Source organism: Hevea brasiliensis, chromosome 13 (assembly GCF_030052815.1).
Source record: "Hevea brasiliensis isolate MT/VB/25A 57/8 chromosome 13, ASM3005281v1, whole genome shotgun sequence".
Classification (NCBI taxonomy): domain Eukaryota; kingdom Viridiplantae; phylum Streptophyta; class Magnoliopsida; order Malpighiales; family Euphorbiaceae; genus Hevea; species Hevea brasiliensis.
In genome coordinates this window covers 82171697-82186450 of record NC_079505.1, presented here as the reverse complement: position 1 = coordinate 82186450, position 14754 = coordinate 82171697, and the positions used below count along the sequence as shown (strand labels likewise).

Genomic DNA, 14754 nt, shown 5'->3' with positions numbered 1-14754 from the left:
ATTTTTATAAATTAATTTATATACTTTATATTTAAATTTTAATTAATTTTATAAATATCTCGATATAAATATTTAATTTAACACTTATTAAATTTATTTTTATATGAGTTCATCCTTATATTAGATATACCCTTTATGATATAATTACATAATTTTCTTCATTGGTCCATAATAAATGTGGTAGATCTGAATTAATAGATATTATTAAAATTTGAATTTAAGCTTATGATTTTAGGTTAAATTATTATGGCTGTCTATTGGTTGGAATTATTGATTTTAGCTGAATCAGGGACAAATATAGGCCCAACAAATCTTCAAAATATAGGGCATTGAAGTTCTAGTGTTTGTAGTTTTGGGCTTAGATTTGTGGCCCATGCCCAACAACAACAATCATTGTATATAGTTTTTTTTTTTTTTTAACAGGAATTATTAAAATTGCATTTATTTACTGCTTCATCATTTGAGTTTCTTATTGGGGTATACAATGGGATCAAAAGAACTGTTTTAGTCTAAAACCTGGAAATGGGATGATGGACGGCTGTAGAAAAGCAATGAGAAGTGAGGTTCTATCTCAAGCTTTTATCAGGGAAAGGGACCCACTGAGCCAGAAATTTCCAAAGGGTGTGATGACATGATCAAAGGTGCGAGCCACTACAGCGCTTCTTGCACTTGGATGGAAGCATATTTCCTGGGTTTCACTCAAAAGCCAAAGCTGCAAGCAGTAGTGGATTCTGGCATGCCTTTGGCCTTGCTTTTGCTTTTCACCGCACAATCACTTCACTCGGCAAACACACACTTTTTTTCTTGGAAAACACAACTTATTTAGCGGAAACTGGAACAGTCTCTAACTCTATATTTGTGGACCAAATTATCAACAATTGGCCTGGATTGGTTATATTCTCAGATTGGAGTCTTAAGGTACTTTTTTTGGCTGTAGAGAGAGAAAATTCCCGTTACACTGTATAGACAAAATTACCCAGCAAAGATTTCCTTTTACTCCAAACACCAGGACCTTTAACTTTCTACTTCTGCCATGGAATATGGCAATGGCCCTCAGGTTTCTAGACATATCATTGCCGATTATTGTTGTCTTTACGTTCGCCAACTCTGAATGGTGTTTAGTGGAGTGGAGAGTTATGTATATTACTTCATCAAATTGTTGCTATAAATAAGATCCACCAACAAAGAACTTCCTGCGAATAAAAGAGAGAAAAAGGTCCATTGTCATGTCAATTTATACGGAAAGGTGGGAGTGAAACTGTGAAAGCATAATGTCAATTTATGAAGAAAGGTGAGAGTAGAAGTGAAGCACCTAACCCCATTTTTCTCTCTTTATAAAGAACTATGCTACTTAAGTTTAGTATTAATGTTTATGCTGAAATAAAAAAAATATAGAATATTTAAAATTAAAATTTACATATTTTAATTATAAAAAAACTCTCAAGGCAAAAGAAAAAAAAAAGAAATGAGTGGAAAACAATATTAAAGCAATTGAAATTGAGTACATTTTCATGGAATGTGTCTATGGAGATCGTTTCCTTGCATAATTCTCATCGAAGGAAAAAAAATGACACAAATCACCAAGCACAAAATTTCATTAATCAAACGCAAGTAACAGCGGCTCATCTTCAATCACCAATGGTCCAAGTCATGTCGTTCTCAAAGATCCAGTGGCAGACCTCAATTTGCCCAGGTCTTGACCCTAGTGCCAAAAATGCCCCATGTTCTGGTCCCCAAGCAGACGTGTCAATATGGCAAATTGCAACACCAAGATTCACCTTGGCTTTGCTCTCGACATCCAAAATTTCCGCCTCATAAACCCTCACTTTGGGCACTGAATGGCAATAATACAATAAGTATGGGTATAGACTCTGGTGACAAGACACTGATTTCGTTACTTCCCCACCGTTCACCCCTCTCACTGATCCTATTATCACATTTTTCTTTGACCCATTAACATTTTCTGTGGTCCTCACCACCACATTTCGGCCCAAGACCGAGACTGCGAAGTCTATCATGTCCTCAGCTGACCCAACACACCTCTTGGTTTCACCTTTGCTAGGTGCTCTCTCGCACTCAGCCAGCGCATTCACAAGCACACGCTCCATGGTTGAGTTCTCTGGCGCATGAAAAATTTCCTTCAGCTCTGAGAGGCGAGGGGATGAGAACGGCAATTTTGACACAATTGATCTCGGTAAAAATGATCTTGCGGGCATACTGTCTCTAATGTCCGGCATCACCATAACATTCCCTTTCTTCAACATGGACTCCCTGAAAAACTTGCCAGGCTCCACCCAACTGCTACTTACAGATCTGCCGCTACTACTGCTGCTGCTTTTATTAGTATAACCAGCGAAAGATACACCCTTTTCAATATAATCCTTGAACGATCGATCAGGACCATAAGTTTTGAAGTCAATGGTGGTCATACCCTCGGACCCTTTGCCGTATTCTTTAAATGTGTCATTGCCAGGGTTGAATGTTTTCCCATAATTCGTGAAACTAACTTTCCCTGCGTTTGTATTCCTGGCATAAGACAGAAATGAATCTTGGCCAACATTGGCTCCATTCCTGTAGCTCGAGAAGCTATCAATGGCAGAGTTTGCACCAGTAGCATAACTCTTGAAATTATTGTGTGGGTTGTTACCTGAAATGCCATAACCCTTGAACGTGTCATTGGCTGCATTGCCTAAATCACCATAACCAGTAAATGTAGATTCAATAATGTTTGAATCTCCACTATAGCTTGTGAACTCAGCTGGGACCCCGTTCCCTTTCTTGCCATAGCTGGTAAATGCTTGAGAACCAGAATTTGTATCACCGCTGTAGGTTGAAAATGAGAGCTTATGATTATTGCCATCCGAGTCATATGTGATGAATTGGAGACCCGGTACGTTGACTCGATCGTCATAGTTCTTGAACTCAACGGAGCCGCCAGTGGCACCAGCGCCGTAGTTTCCAAAGGTTGCATTGGCAACATTTCCATCGCTAGCATAATTTGTGAATGTTTCACTATGGCCTGTACCTTCACGGCTGTACCGAATAAATGAGTCAGCAGCCGAGTTCAATCCGTTGGAGTAATTCTTGAACGAGTCGATCCCTCCGAGGTTTGCCCTGCCATAGTTTGCAAAATGTTTGTTGGAATAAAGTGCAAAGTTGGCATCTTGGTCATGATTGCCTAAACTTGGTTTTGAGTCGAAGGAGCAGAACAAGTTAGCCAGGGAACAAAAAGAGTCCAGATGTGAAGAGAGTGAGTTCTGGCTGGCGAGTTTGGAGAAGAAAGCTGAGTCTACGGTACTGAGTGGAGACGCTTTGGTGATGAGAAATGGTGGTTTAGGGAGGCTGTTAGAGATGTGTTTCTTCCAATATCGAATCAGAGATGCCCTTGGAGAAAAGGGATTCAACTGGGTTGAAGGGTAATTTTGCTTGTGTACACTTGTAGGAGCAGAAGAAGCCTGTATACAACAAGACAAGAAGAAGATATGCATGTAGTTAAGCAAAATTACATTCACGCGTAAAAATGGCAAGACAAGCTAAAAAAAAATGTACGTAGAAAATGAATAATTATACGTGCTGGGGAAGTAAAGATATTCTTATACCTTGAAAGATAAGATTGATAACAAAAGAAAGAAGAAGAGAATAGTCATTTGGGTGACTTCTTCTCTACCCATTGTTTTGTTTGGTGCATGCGTGTAAATGGCTCCTTGCTATGGAAATATAGAGATGTATAAGTATGCTTCTTAGAGGAATAAATAAGAGAAGTGTACTAGCTGCAGCTACTTTGCTTTTCTGCCGAGTTTGGCTTTAAAAAAAAGTTTGTCGAGTAATCTATTGCTGGCAGTGGCACAACTGTGCCTTTTTGGCTATCAGGTGTCATTGAGAAGCTATAAATGGTTGTCCAGCTACGTGCATGTTATGCCCAGAAAAATTAAAACAAATTAAATTTGAAGGAATACCTTTGCTTTGCTAAAAATGATTGAGAGATAATAAAATTCATCATTCTCCACTAAGTTATTCATTAATTCAAGTTATGAACTAAGACCAACATTGGCTTTGGTCTCACTCTAACATAACAATTTCTATCTTTGAAAAGAAAAAATAAAAACCCTAGCTAGCTATAGCTAGATTGCGCTATAAAATAACGAAAATGGTAGACACCCCTGGCCACTACCTGACAAAATTAAAAGAGTACTCCAAAAAACTAGTATGCAGATATATAACAATGACAGTAGTGTGTGAACAGGGATTTAGGAGACACTGAAAACAGATTTCGATCTAATTAAGATATTACTAATCAAGACAAGGATCATTGTTTTAAGGGAGTTAAACTAAGGATTAAACATGGAAAATGGTTGACTGAGATAGGGTTAGGAAATCTAGACCACATAAATGGATGAGGGAAACTGATACTTTCTCCGTAAACAACAGCGTAATGTCTGAGGAAAACCAGGATCAAAGCAGGGGCAGTTGGGCAGATTCCACAAAACACGAATCTCAAAATGGTAAGCACTCTTCTTAACTAATCAGAGAGAGTAAAGACAAAAACCAACATATAATTTGTAGCTGAAGTTGTCTGTGTGCGTATATATATATATTGCTTTTTAAGAGCTTCTGGCGACAATATAATAATAGAAGTATCAGAATATGTCAAAGTTCATATATGCTTCGTTTTTGGATCCATGGAGGACATTCAATATATGCTTCGTTATATGTTCCAATTGTATGGGGGAGGTCAGGTCCCTGGCTATGTGAGATAGCTTGCAGCGTATTGTAGTTGATGTTTTCTTGGACGATTATCAGTGAAATTATTAATTTTATTTTAAAAAAAATAATAAAATGAAACTAGCAAGTGTTGAGCCTATGAAGCCCATAATATACTACGTACTCATGGTTGATTTGGATGTTTTAGGCCCATTCCAATGAGGACAGCATTCTCGGCCCAAAATCAACAACCTCAAATTCAAAGTTTTTTTTTTAATTTATTATTATTAATCGTGAAACAGAAAAACAAAAATCAACATTAAAGGAAATAAGGACCAGTCCTGTTCACTCCCCCAAGCTTAAGGTTGAGGCAAACATTTAAAAAGGTGTCTATATGTCTATAATTGTTGTGATTATATAAAACATAAGTTACCCCACATTTTAAGGAGATTTAATGATATGTTTGCTCTCTCTCTCTCTCTCTTTTTTTTTTTCTTTTTTTTCATGAGTTGTCTGTTCACATTTGCCTACTTCACCAAACGACATTTTATTAGTCGTCTATATATATGTTCATTATGCCAATTGAATGATTGATTTTCATATAATTGTCAACTGAAATTTATTCAAGAAAGAAAAAGACTGCTTGTTCTTTTACACGATCGATCAGTGTTGAAAAAGTCGTTTCTTCGTGTTTCCATGGCATATATGTATTCTTCCCCGGCCGTCACTGACTCAGAATCCGCATTGTTTTGCCTTGGCTTGGCTGGTGTCTCGTGACCATCTCTCAAATAATTAGTGTAGTGATTAGACTTTTACTTTTACTATAACCAAATTTATAACGTGCCATAAATAATAATATTGTCATTATTTGAACATTGATTTGGATTATTGCAATGATTAAGAGAACGTGGTTACCATCTACTTGCATGATCAATGTCTGTAAAAAGGAGTTCTCATCTCTCTACTAAGCTTGAAGCGCAAATAAGCGCAGACACATTTAATCTTCTACTGAAATATTTAATTAATAAATAAGGAATTAGGATTCGAATTTTAAACTATATAAATAAAAACTTAACATAAAAGTTTATCTATAAAACAAGTTCTCACCTCTCTACTAAGTTTGAACCGTAAACATGCGTAAATACATTTAATCTTATACTGAAACATTTAATCAATAAATAAAGGTTAGGATTAGAACTCTGAACTAGGCGTATTAGCTAAATAAATCTAAACCTTTACGTTAATTACTAATTATATCTAAAACTTTTAATTTTAGATAATTTAGTTATAACTTTCAAAATTAAAGAATTTTTATCCAAAATTCAAAAATCAATTTAGAAATTTTGACTTTTTATACCTAGATTGCCAAGTGACATGCCATGTTATATTTTTTATTTTTTTTATTTGATTCATCTCTCTATCCTTTGTTCTCTCTCTCTCTCTCTCTCTTCCTCGTTCTCTGTCTGTCTCTCCCCCTCTCTCTCTCATTCTCCCCCTCTTTCTCTATCTCCAAACATGTGAACTTTGTAAAGCAAAAGAAAAATTATAGAGAAGCTAGAGGAGAAAAGAGAATCGGTCTCATTGATGAAGAATGAATCTGTACAAAAAAAAAAAAAAGTAGTTTCTCTACCAAGCTACTGAGCTTAAATACAAGAAATATAGGAAATTACAGCAGTCAAAACTAACATACTAATTATTCTAAAAAAAACTTTGTACATGTGGCTAAGTTGTTGTAATAGCTAGCCAATTTTGACTTCTTTCTTCTCTTTATTTCCTTTGCTACTATGCTCACTATCTGTATCAACTAATACACCCCCCCCCCCCCCAACCCCCAGAAGCTGGAGAGTAGATATTAATCATCCCTAGCTTGACTAACAGACCATGAAAAGGAATAATAGCTAGAGGTTTGGTACAAATATCTGCCAACTGAGCTACAGAAGAAAGAGGAAGCAACTTGATGAAACCAGGTTGAACCTTCTCTATAGCAATGTGACAATCTATTTTTATATGTTTAGTACGTTCGTGAAATGTGGGATTTGTAACAATTTGAAGAGTAGATTTATTGTCACAAAAGAGCAAGGCTGGTTGAGAATGAGAAACATGCAAATCATGGAGCAGATAAAATAGCCATTGAACTTCATAAGTAGTGGCAGTTAGTGCTTTGTGCTCTGCTTATGAAGAAGACCTAGAAACAGTTGTTTGCTTCTTAGCTTTCTAAGAAATTGAGGAAGAATCGAGATAAATGAGATAACTAGTGACTGATTTTCTAGTGTCAACACACCATGCCCAATCTAAGTCACTGTAGGCCTTAATTTGCATAGGAGAAGCAGTTGGAAAAAACAAACCAGCACCAAGAGACCCTTTAATATATCTAAGCACACGATGGGCAGCCTGCATATGCAAGGAAGTTGGAATATCTAGGAACTAACTTAATTGTTGTACAGCAAATGAAATGTCAAGCCTAGTTGAAGTGAGGTACAATAGTCTTCCAATGACTCTCCTGTATTAGGAGTTATCTAGTAGAGGATTACCTGCGTTTTTACTAAGCTTGATCTTGGAATCCATAGGTGTTCTAGCTGGTTTAGCATCAAGAAAACCTGCACCAGACGAAATATCCAGAGCATGTTTCCTTTGATTTAAAGCAATACCCTGCTTGGTTCTTGCTATCTCCAAACCAAGAAAAAATTTGAAATCCCCCAAGTCTTTGTTTTTAAAAGTAGCATCTAAATATGCTTTAACACTATGAATTTCTTCAATATTGGTACTAGCTACAATAATGTCATCTACATAAACTAAGAGAACAGTAATGGAATCCTCTGAATTCTTAACAAAAAGGGAATAGTCATATTGTGAATGTGAATAGCCAAGGGAAAGAAGAGCAGTGGAAAGTTTAAAGAACCACTGCCTACTCGCTTGCGTGAGGCCATAAAGAGACTTTTGCAAATGACAAACTTGATTTGGTTTAGAAGCTATGAACCCAGGGGGCAAAATCATATAGACTTCTTCATTAAGTTCCCCATGGAGAAAAGCATTATTCACATCTAACTAATGAAGATGCCAAGAATTAGTAGCGGCAAGAACCAATAAGAGTCTAACCATTGTGATTTTTGCCACTGAAGAAAAAGTATCAAAATAGTCTATGCCCTCTGTCTGTGTGTAGCCCTTTCCAACTAGCCTAGCCTTATATCTCTTAGCCTAGCCATCTGCCTTGTATTTGATCCTAAAGACCCATTTACAACCAATTGCATTCTTTCCTTTAGGAAGATCAGTAACCACCCAAGTATTATTCTGCTTAAGGGCAGTAATCTTAGCTTGCATAGCTTGCCTCTAGCACTCATATTTGACATCTTGATTATAGGTTTTTGGTTCTTTATTGACAATAATAAAAAGAGTGTAATGAAACTGAGGAAATGAAGGATGAGAATAAGAAAGTATACGAGACAAAGGATGAGGATTACCTGAAAATGGAGGTGACTGAGTAGTAGCTACAGCATATGAAATGTTGCAATGGTAATCCTACAAATAAGTGGGAGGCCTTCTGGTTCTAATAGAATGTCTTGGAACTAAATGATTAGATGTAAAAGGAATAGAAGAAGAATGAGAAGGATGAGGAAATGAAACATTTGAAAAACGAATTATAGAATCTTGTGGAAGAGAAATGGGAGAAAAGAAATTATGAGCAGAATGCAATGGACAAATATGCTCATGGAAAGTAACATTTCTAGACAGAAAAATAGACCTAGTATGCAAGTCTAAGAGAACAAATCCTTTAGTTCCTGGCTTATATCCTAGAAAGATACATTTTCTAGCTCGAGGGTCAAATTTGGATCCACAAAGAACCAAAAACCCTTAGATCATCAAAGTTAGGAGTGTGATGATAAAGTAATTCATAAGGAGATTTATTGTGAAGAAGAGGAGTAGGTAGCCTATTAATGAGAAAAACAACATGTGAAACAGTATAAGACCAGTATACTTTGGGCAAATTAGCTTGAAATAATAAAGCTCTTGCAACATTAAGAATATGTTGGTGTTTTCTCTCTACAATACTATTTTGCTATGGAGTTTCTATACAAGAGGTTTGATGAATTGTTCCTTTAGAATTGTAAAACTCTGGCATGTAAAATTCAATGCCATTGTTACTTAAAACAATTTTAATTTTGGATTGAAATTGTGTTTTTACCATGGAAAATAATGATTGAAGAGAGGTTCTAGCTTGAGATTTTGTTTGGAAAAGAAATAACCATGTGTGTCTAGTGTAATCATTCACCATAGTTAAGAAATACTTATGATTATGTATAGATGTAATGGTGAAAGGACCCCAAATGTCAACATGAATAAGCTCAAATGCTTTATTGGATTTGGAAGTGCTTACAGGAAAAGGTAAAGATTTATGCTTTGCAAAATGACATTCATCACAACACTTATGGTTTTTATATGTAACAGTAGGAATATATCTATGTAAAAGCCTAAGTCTTGAATCTGAAGGATGGCCCAATTTGTAGTGCCATATGTCAAAGGAGGTTTCTGAAGTGATTGATGAGAAGAAGACTGAAGTGAGGAATTGGATTGAGTTGGTACTAGTACATATAACCCTTCATGAGCTTTAGCTATACCAATCCTACTCTTGCTCAGATTCTGAATGACACAGTAATTAGCATGAAAAATGAAAGAATAATGCGTAAGAGAAGCGACTTTGCTAACAGAAAGAAGATTAAAGGTAAATTGAGGAATATACAGAACATCAGTTAGAATTAAAGAATATGAAATCTTGAAAATACCAGAAATGATAGCTTATACTTTATTACCATTAGGCATAGTGACAACTATTAGTTTAATGGACTTATATGCAATAAAAGACTTCATGTTGTATGTGATCTGATTAGTAGCTCCTGTATCAATAATCCATTGATCAAGAGCAGAGGAACAAGATAAAACAAGATGTGTACCTAATTAAGGCATGATGGATGAAACTAGGTTAGTAACAGAAGATTGGAATTGTTATAAGAAGAAGAAACAGGAGCGACTGATGGAAAAGTGGTATTAGCATTAGAAATGGGAGTGGAAGGTTTGCTGTCAAGTTGAGTAGATTGAAGTAAAGTCAACAGATTTTGATACTATTCTTGAGTAAGAGCAACACTTGTGCTACTATGATTTCCTTGAGGTGTAGAATGTTGTGGTGTAAAATTGACTGTGAATTGTTGATCACCATGCTGTAACTCATAAAAACTTATCATATTAGCATATGCATTATAAAATCTCTGCTTATAGCCTAGAGGATACCCATGCTTCTTGTAACAAGTCTTGATTTTATGTCTTGTCTTCCCACAGTAGGTACAAAACCTATTATCACCAATTCCAACAAAAAATTTTGGAGCAAATTTCTGAGAAGAAAAAGGCCTGGTTCTAGGATCTTGAGAAACCTTATTAACAAAAGCTTTCACATCTATGGGATTAGCTCCAAATGTACTAGCATTAGAGTAACCAATATGTCTTTCTTGTTGTATCACCAAAGAAAAGGCTTTGTTAATGGAAGGAAACGGATCCAATAACAGGATTTGAGACTTGATAGTACCAAATTGCTCATTTAAACCTTTAAGAAACCTAATAACATAGTCATGATCTTGATATTTCTTGATCTTGACTATAGCTCCACAAATAGATCGGTTAGGGCATGAACATACAGGAAGAGGTTTGAAATTAATAAACTCATCCCACAAGATTTTCAATTCAGTAAAATACTCTGTAACAGAGCTATCTCCTTGCTTGAGACTAAAAATTTCTTCTTGTAAATCTGATATTCTCAAAATATTATCTTGAGCAAATCTTTCTTTAAGGTCTTTCCAAACATCTATAGCCTTATCAATCCATAAAATTCTTTGGGTAATATATTGAGATAAAGAGTGAGTTAACCAAGATAATACCATGGTATTACATCGCTCCCAAGCAGAGTAAAGTGGATTTGTGATTGCAGGAATTTGTAAAGAACCATCAATGAACTTTAATTTATTCTTTGACATTAATGCCATCTTCATTGCTCGAGACCAGGAATGATAATTTGGTCCTGTGAGAACAGGAGACGCTAGAACCAATGCTGGATTTTCAATAGGATGAAGATAGTAATAGCTTGATGGATCTTAAGTTGGATGAACTGTACCAAGGGCCATAGAAGATCCAGAGTTTTAGGGTTTCAAATTGGGAATGAATCAATGAAAAAGAAAACGAAATTGCTCTGATACCATGTGAACTTTGTAAAGCAAAAGAAAAATTATACAGAAGATAGAGAAGAAAAGAGAATCAATCTCATTGATGAAGAATGAATCTGTACAAAAAAAAAAAGTAGTTTCTCTACTAAGCTACTAAACTTAAATACAAGAAATATAGGAAGTTACAGCAGTCAAAACTAACATACTAACTGTTCTAAAACAAACTCTGTACACGTGGCTAAGTTGTTGTAATAGCTAGCTAATCTTCTCTTTATTTCCTTTGCTGCTATGCTGACTATCTGTATCAACTAATAAAACAAAAGAGTAGGAATTCCGCACTAAGTGAGCTTGATTGCTCAGAACAGAGAGAGAGAGAGAGAGAGAGAGAGAGATGAATCAAATAAAAAAAAAAAAATTAACCAATGAGATATAACATGTCACATGGTAATTTAGGTGTAAAAAGTCAAAATCTCTAAATTGGTTTTTGAATTTTCGGTAAAAAATTCTTCAATTTTGAAAGTTATAATTAAATTGTCCAAAATTAAAAGTTTTAGATATAATCATTAACCAAAGTAAAGGTTTTAATTTATTTAACCAAAATACCTGTGAACTATGTAAAGAAATGACTTAATCTAAAAGTTTATCTATAAAAGGAGTTTTCACCTCCCTACTAAGTTTGAAGCATGAACAAGTACAAACATACTTAATCTTATACTAAAATATTTAATCAATATACACAGGGGGTTAGAATTCAAACTTTGAACAACTTGACCTAAAAATTTAGATTTGTAGGTGAGAACTTTAAGAATAATTTTATTTCTCTAATAATTTAAACCCTTAAAAATAAATTAAGATTTTTAAATTTAGAAAAAATATTAAATTAATTTCTCAGCTGCTTTAATCATAGAGGACAAGCACAAATAAGAAACAAATAGCGAGAGAAAGGATCTTCGTAATTGAAACCTCTACGGGGATCATATGGCTTCCTATTTTTAGCAAGATAGTGCAAGAAACAGTAGCAATACACCCATAATAAGACCTGACAGATCAAATTGTCATCATTGTGTCTAAATACTTATTTTTATGAGAAATTTTTGTAACGAAAATGGGTATTTACTGAAATTTAAACTCTTAATTTCTTACATTGGAAGATAAATATTCAATAATTAAATTATTATGAGAAATTTAAAACTCAAATTGTAATTGAAGATGTAGAAGTTAAACTGAATTTTAATTTGGAATGACATTAAGGGCGGGGGTCTTCTATATAGGTGTGCATTAATTTGAAACAAAATAAAACCATGTTAAATTCAAAGACTCTAATTTAATTTCAAATGTTCATTAATGTTAACAATAATATGATCTGATTAACGTGATGAGGAAGAAAAATCTTTGATTATCTGGAATGAAATTTATCACATGGCCTGATTAAGCAGAGATAACATCTGATTACGTACATTAATATATGTGACAGTCAAAACAATGATGTGGAAGCTAAATTTCATCACAACTTCAATGTGTGTCATTTGTTGGCTTAGCTAATGCGTGTCAACTTCAATGACATGTGCTAGCCACTCAATAACAAGTAAATCGTAGCCCCCACCATGGGAAGAAAAATTACGATTACTTCAACTTTCCTGGTGTGTCTCTTGGGCTCAAACCTTGCAGCCAAATGTGCATCACACTTTCCTTTGCCAACCTCTTGAAAAATTAAGATAGCATTTCAATAACATGCTTGTCTTGCATCATACATATTTTATTACGCATTAACTAGCACTTAATTGTTCCTTAATTAACATGTTAGCGATATGAATATGGTAAGTTCGCCCATCGGTTTGCCCCCTTCCCTCCCTTCACTTTGGCCCCCATTCTTGCAGTTGCTTTGCACACCACGACTAATGTAATGTTGATCAATTGAAACCAATATTTCTTAAACTGCAGTGCAATTCTTCTCTTGTTTGTTAGAATTTAAACATAGATTTAATGAGCTTTAGTTCATTAGTATATGAATCCTCTTTAAAGTTGTAAGATTTCGAATTTAAGTTTCGTTATAGCATTTGAGTAGTTTTTAAAATCGTAAGATTTTGAATTTAAATCCCATTACAATTAAAGTAAAAGGGTGTTTAGCCGATTTAAAAAATATTAAAAATCTTGGTGTGCATAAGTTGGTCTTTCTCTAGAAGAAACTGAAAGCAGGAAATAAATAAATCAAGAAAATGCTGCAATTTCAGTCAACTAGTAAACTAAAAATGAAATGATATATTTGTTGCCCATGTTTTGATGATGGACGGCCAGGATTGTGGAAACATTTCTTTCAATTTGACTTGAGATGTCCAAATATTTATGATTATGACCATCACCATCATACTATGTCCACACATTTATGACTATGACCATCACCATCATAATATGACTATATATGGTTCAGATTTTTTCTAAATTTTATTATACACTCATATTCATTTGAGCAAAATGAATTTCATGTCGTGTTTGGGAAAAAAATCTATAATTTTTTTAATATTTATTTATAAAAATTCATAAAACAGCTCGAATTTTTAGGATTTGAGAGTGTATATATTTTTCAGTAGTTAGTATTATTGATCGAAATATAAGAATTCAATTATGAAATTTCAATTCAAATTGAGTGAATGAGCTAGGGGATGAATGCCTTGAATGCTAGGGAAAATATGTCTCGTTAATTTAACGTGTTTACCATCTCCATCATCCAACTTGATTGGTGCTGGTTTCATTTGCTAACAAGTGTTGACCGTTAGACTCATTAGAATGCGGCCGCGAAAATTATAAATTTACAAGGAAATCAAATTAAAGTATATTTTGGCCTTTTAAGGTACTTTAAGAGTCGATAGTTGTATAAATCTTCTAAGTGTTTTAGGTTTAAATAAGTCTTTTAAAATTAAAAAAAAAAATTAAATAAGTCTTTTAAATTTTAAAAATAAATTAAGTATGCTTTTTTATTATATTAGGAATAAATAAACCTTTAACTTCTGAAAGAGAAGAAATAAAAAATGAATTATAATTTGCTTATAATATAAATTCAGTCAAAATTATGTACAAAAATCTTTTAGCGCACACAGAATCGTCATTAGCAATCTTGCGTAACTGATTTATAATATCCTGATAAATATCTACTACATCCTAGTGCAAATTGATAAGTTATTATTTATTGAATGATTTAAGAAGTTTTTTTATGATTCATCATCTTCATCCTAGTTTCTGTTTAAAAACTTTTTGAACCATTAGATAGAGAATAACTTACCAAATTGCTACAGGATGTAGCAGATATCCACAAAATATTGCAAATTAGATATGTAAAATTCCTATTCAGGACTCTGTGTACTCAAAAATCTTTATGCATTGTCTTGATTGAATTTATATTAGAGATAAATTATAGTTAAATATTTTTTTATCTATTTTTTAAAGTTAAAGGACTTATTTGTTTCTCCTCCTCTTTTACCTCTCTCCTCTCTCTTTCCTTTTTCTTTTATTGTTTTTTTGTTAGTTTTTTCTAATAAACTCTCAGATTTATGTTTGTTTGAAATAAATTTGAGTTTCTTTCCTCAGATTTGTGTCATTTAAGAATAGATCTTAGGTTCTCTCTCCAGTATTGGGCTCTTGTTTTCTCCCCATTATTGGAGTTTTATTTTTCTCTCCTTAGCGGGGTTTTATTTTCAATATTTGAATAGGTTATTTGGCAATTCAAAATATAGTATAAATTGTTGATTTCTTTTAGTTAAATACTCTGGTATGGATAATGATCTTCTATCAATGAAGCCTGATAGTATGGCCTATTCCTCCATTAACGTTTGGTGATTTAATATTTTCTGTGGGC

General features: G+C 34.0%; 2 protein-coding genes across 2 annotated transcripts; both read right to left on the bottom strand.

The window, feature by feature from the left end:
- Window positions 1-1482: 1482 nt before the first annotated feature.
- On the bottom strand, window positions 1483-3751 carry LOC110657083 (polygalacturonase 1 beta-like protein 1). Its single transcript, XM_021814146.2, has 2 exons — window positions 3600-3751; window positions 1483-3455 (listed from the first exon to the last, which is right to left on the bottom strand). The coding sequence occupies exons 1-2, from the start codon at window positions 3669-3671 to the stop codon at window positions 1629-1631; spliced, it is 1899 nt and encodes a 632-aa protein (XP_021669838.2). The 5' UTR covers window positions 3672-3751; the 3' UTR covers window positions 1483-1628.
- A 6064-nt stretch (window positions 3752-9815) lies between these two features.
- Window positions 9816-10733, bottom strand: LOC131172214 (uncharacterized). The gene has a single exon (XM_058133162.1). The coding sequence runs from the start codon at window positions 10731-10733 to the stop codon at window positions 9816-9818; it is 918 nt and encodes a 305-aa protein (XP_057989145.1).
- Between the last annotated feature and the right edge of the window lie 4021 nt (window positions 10734-14754).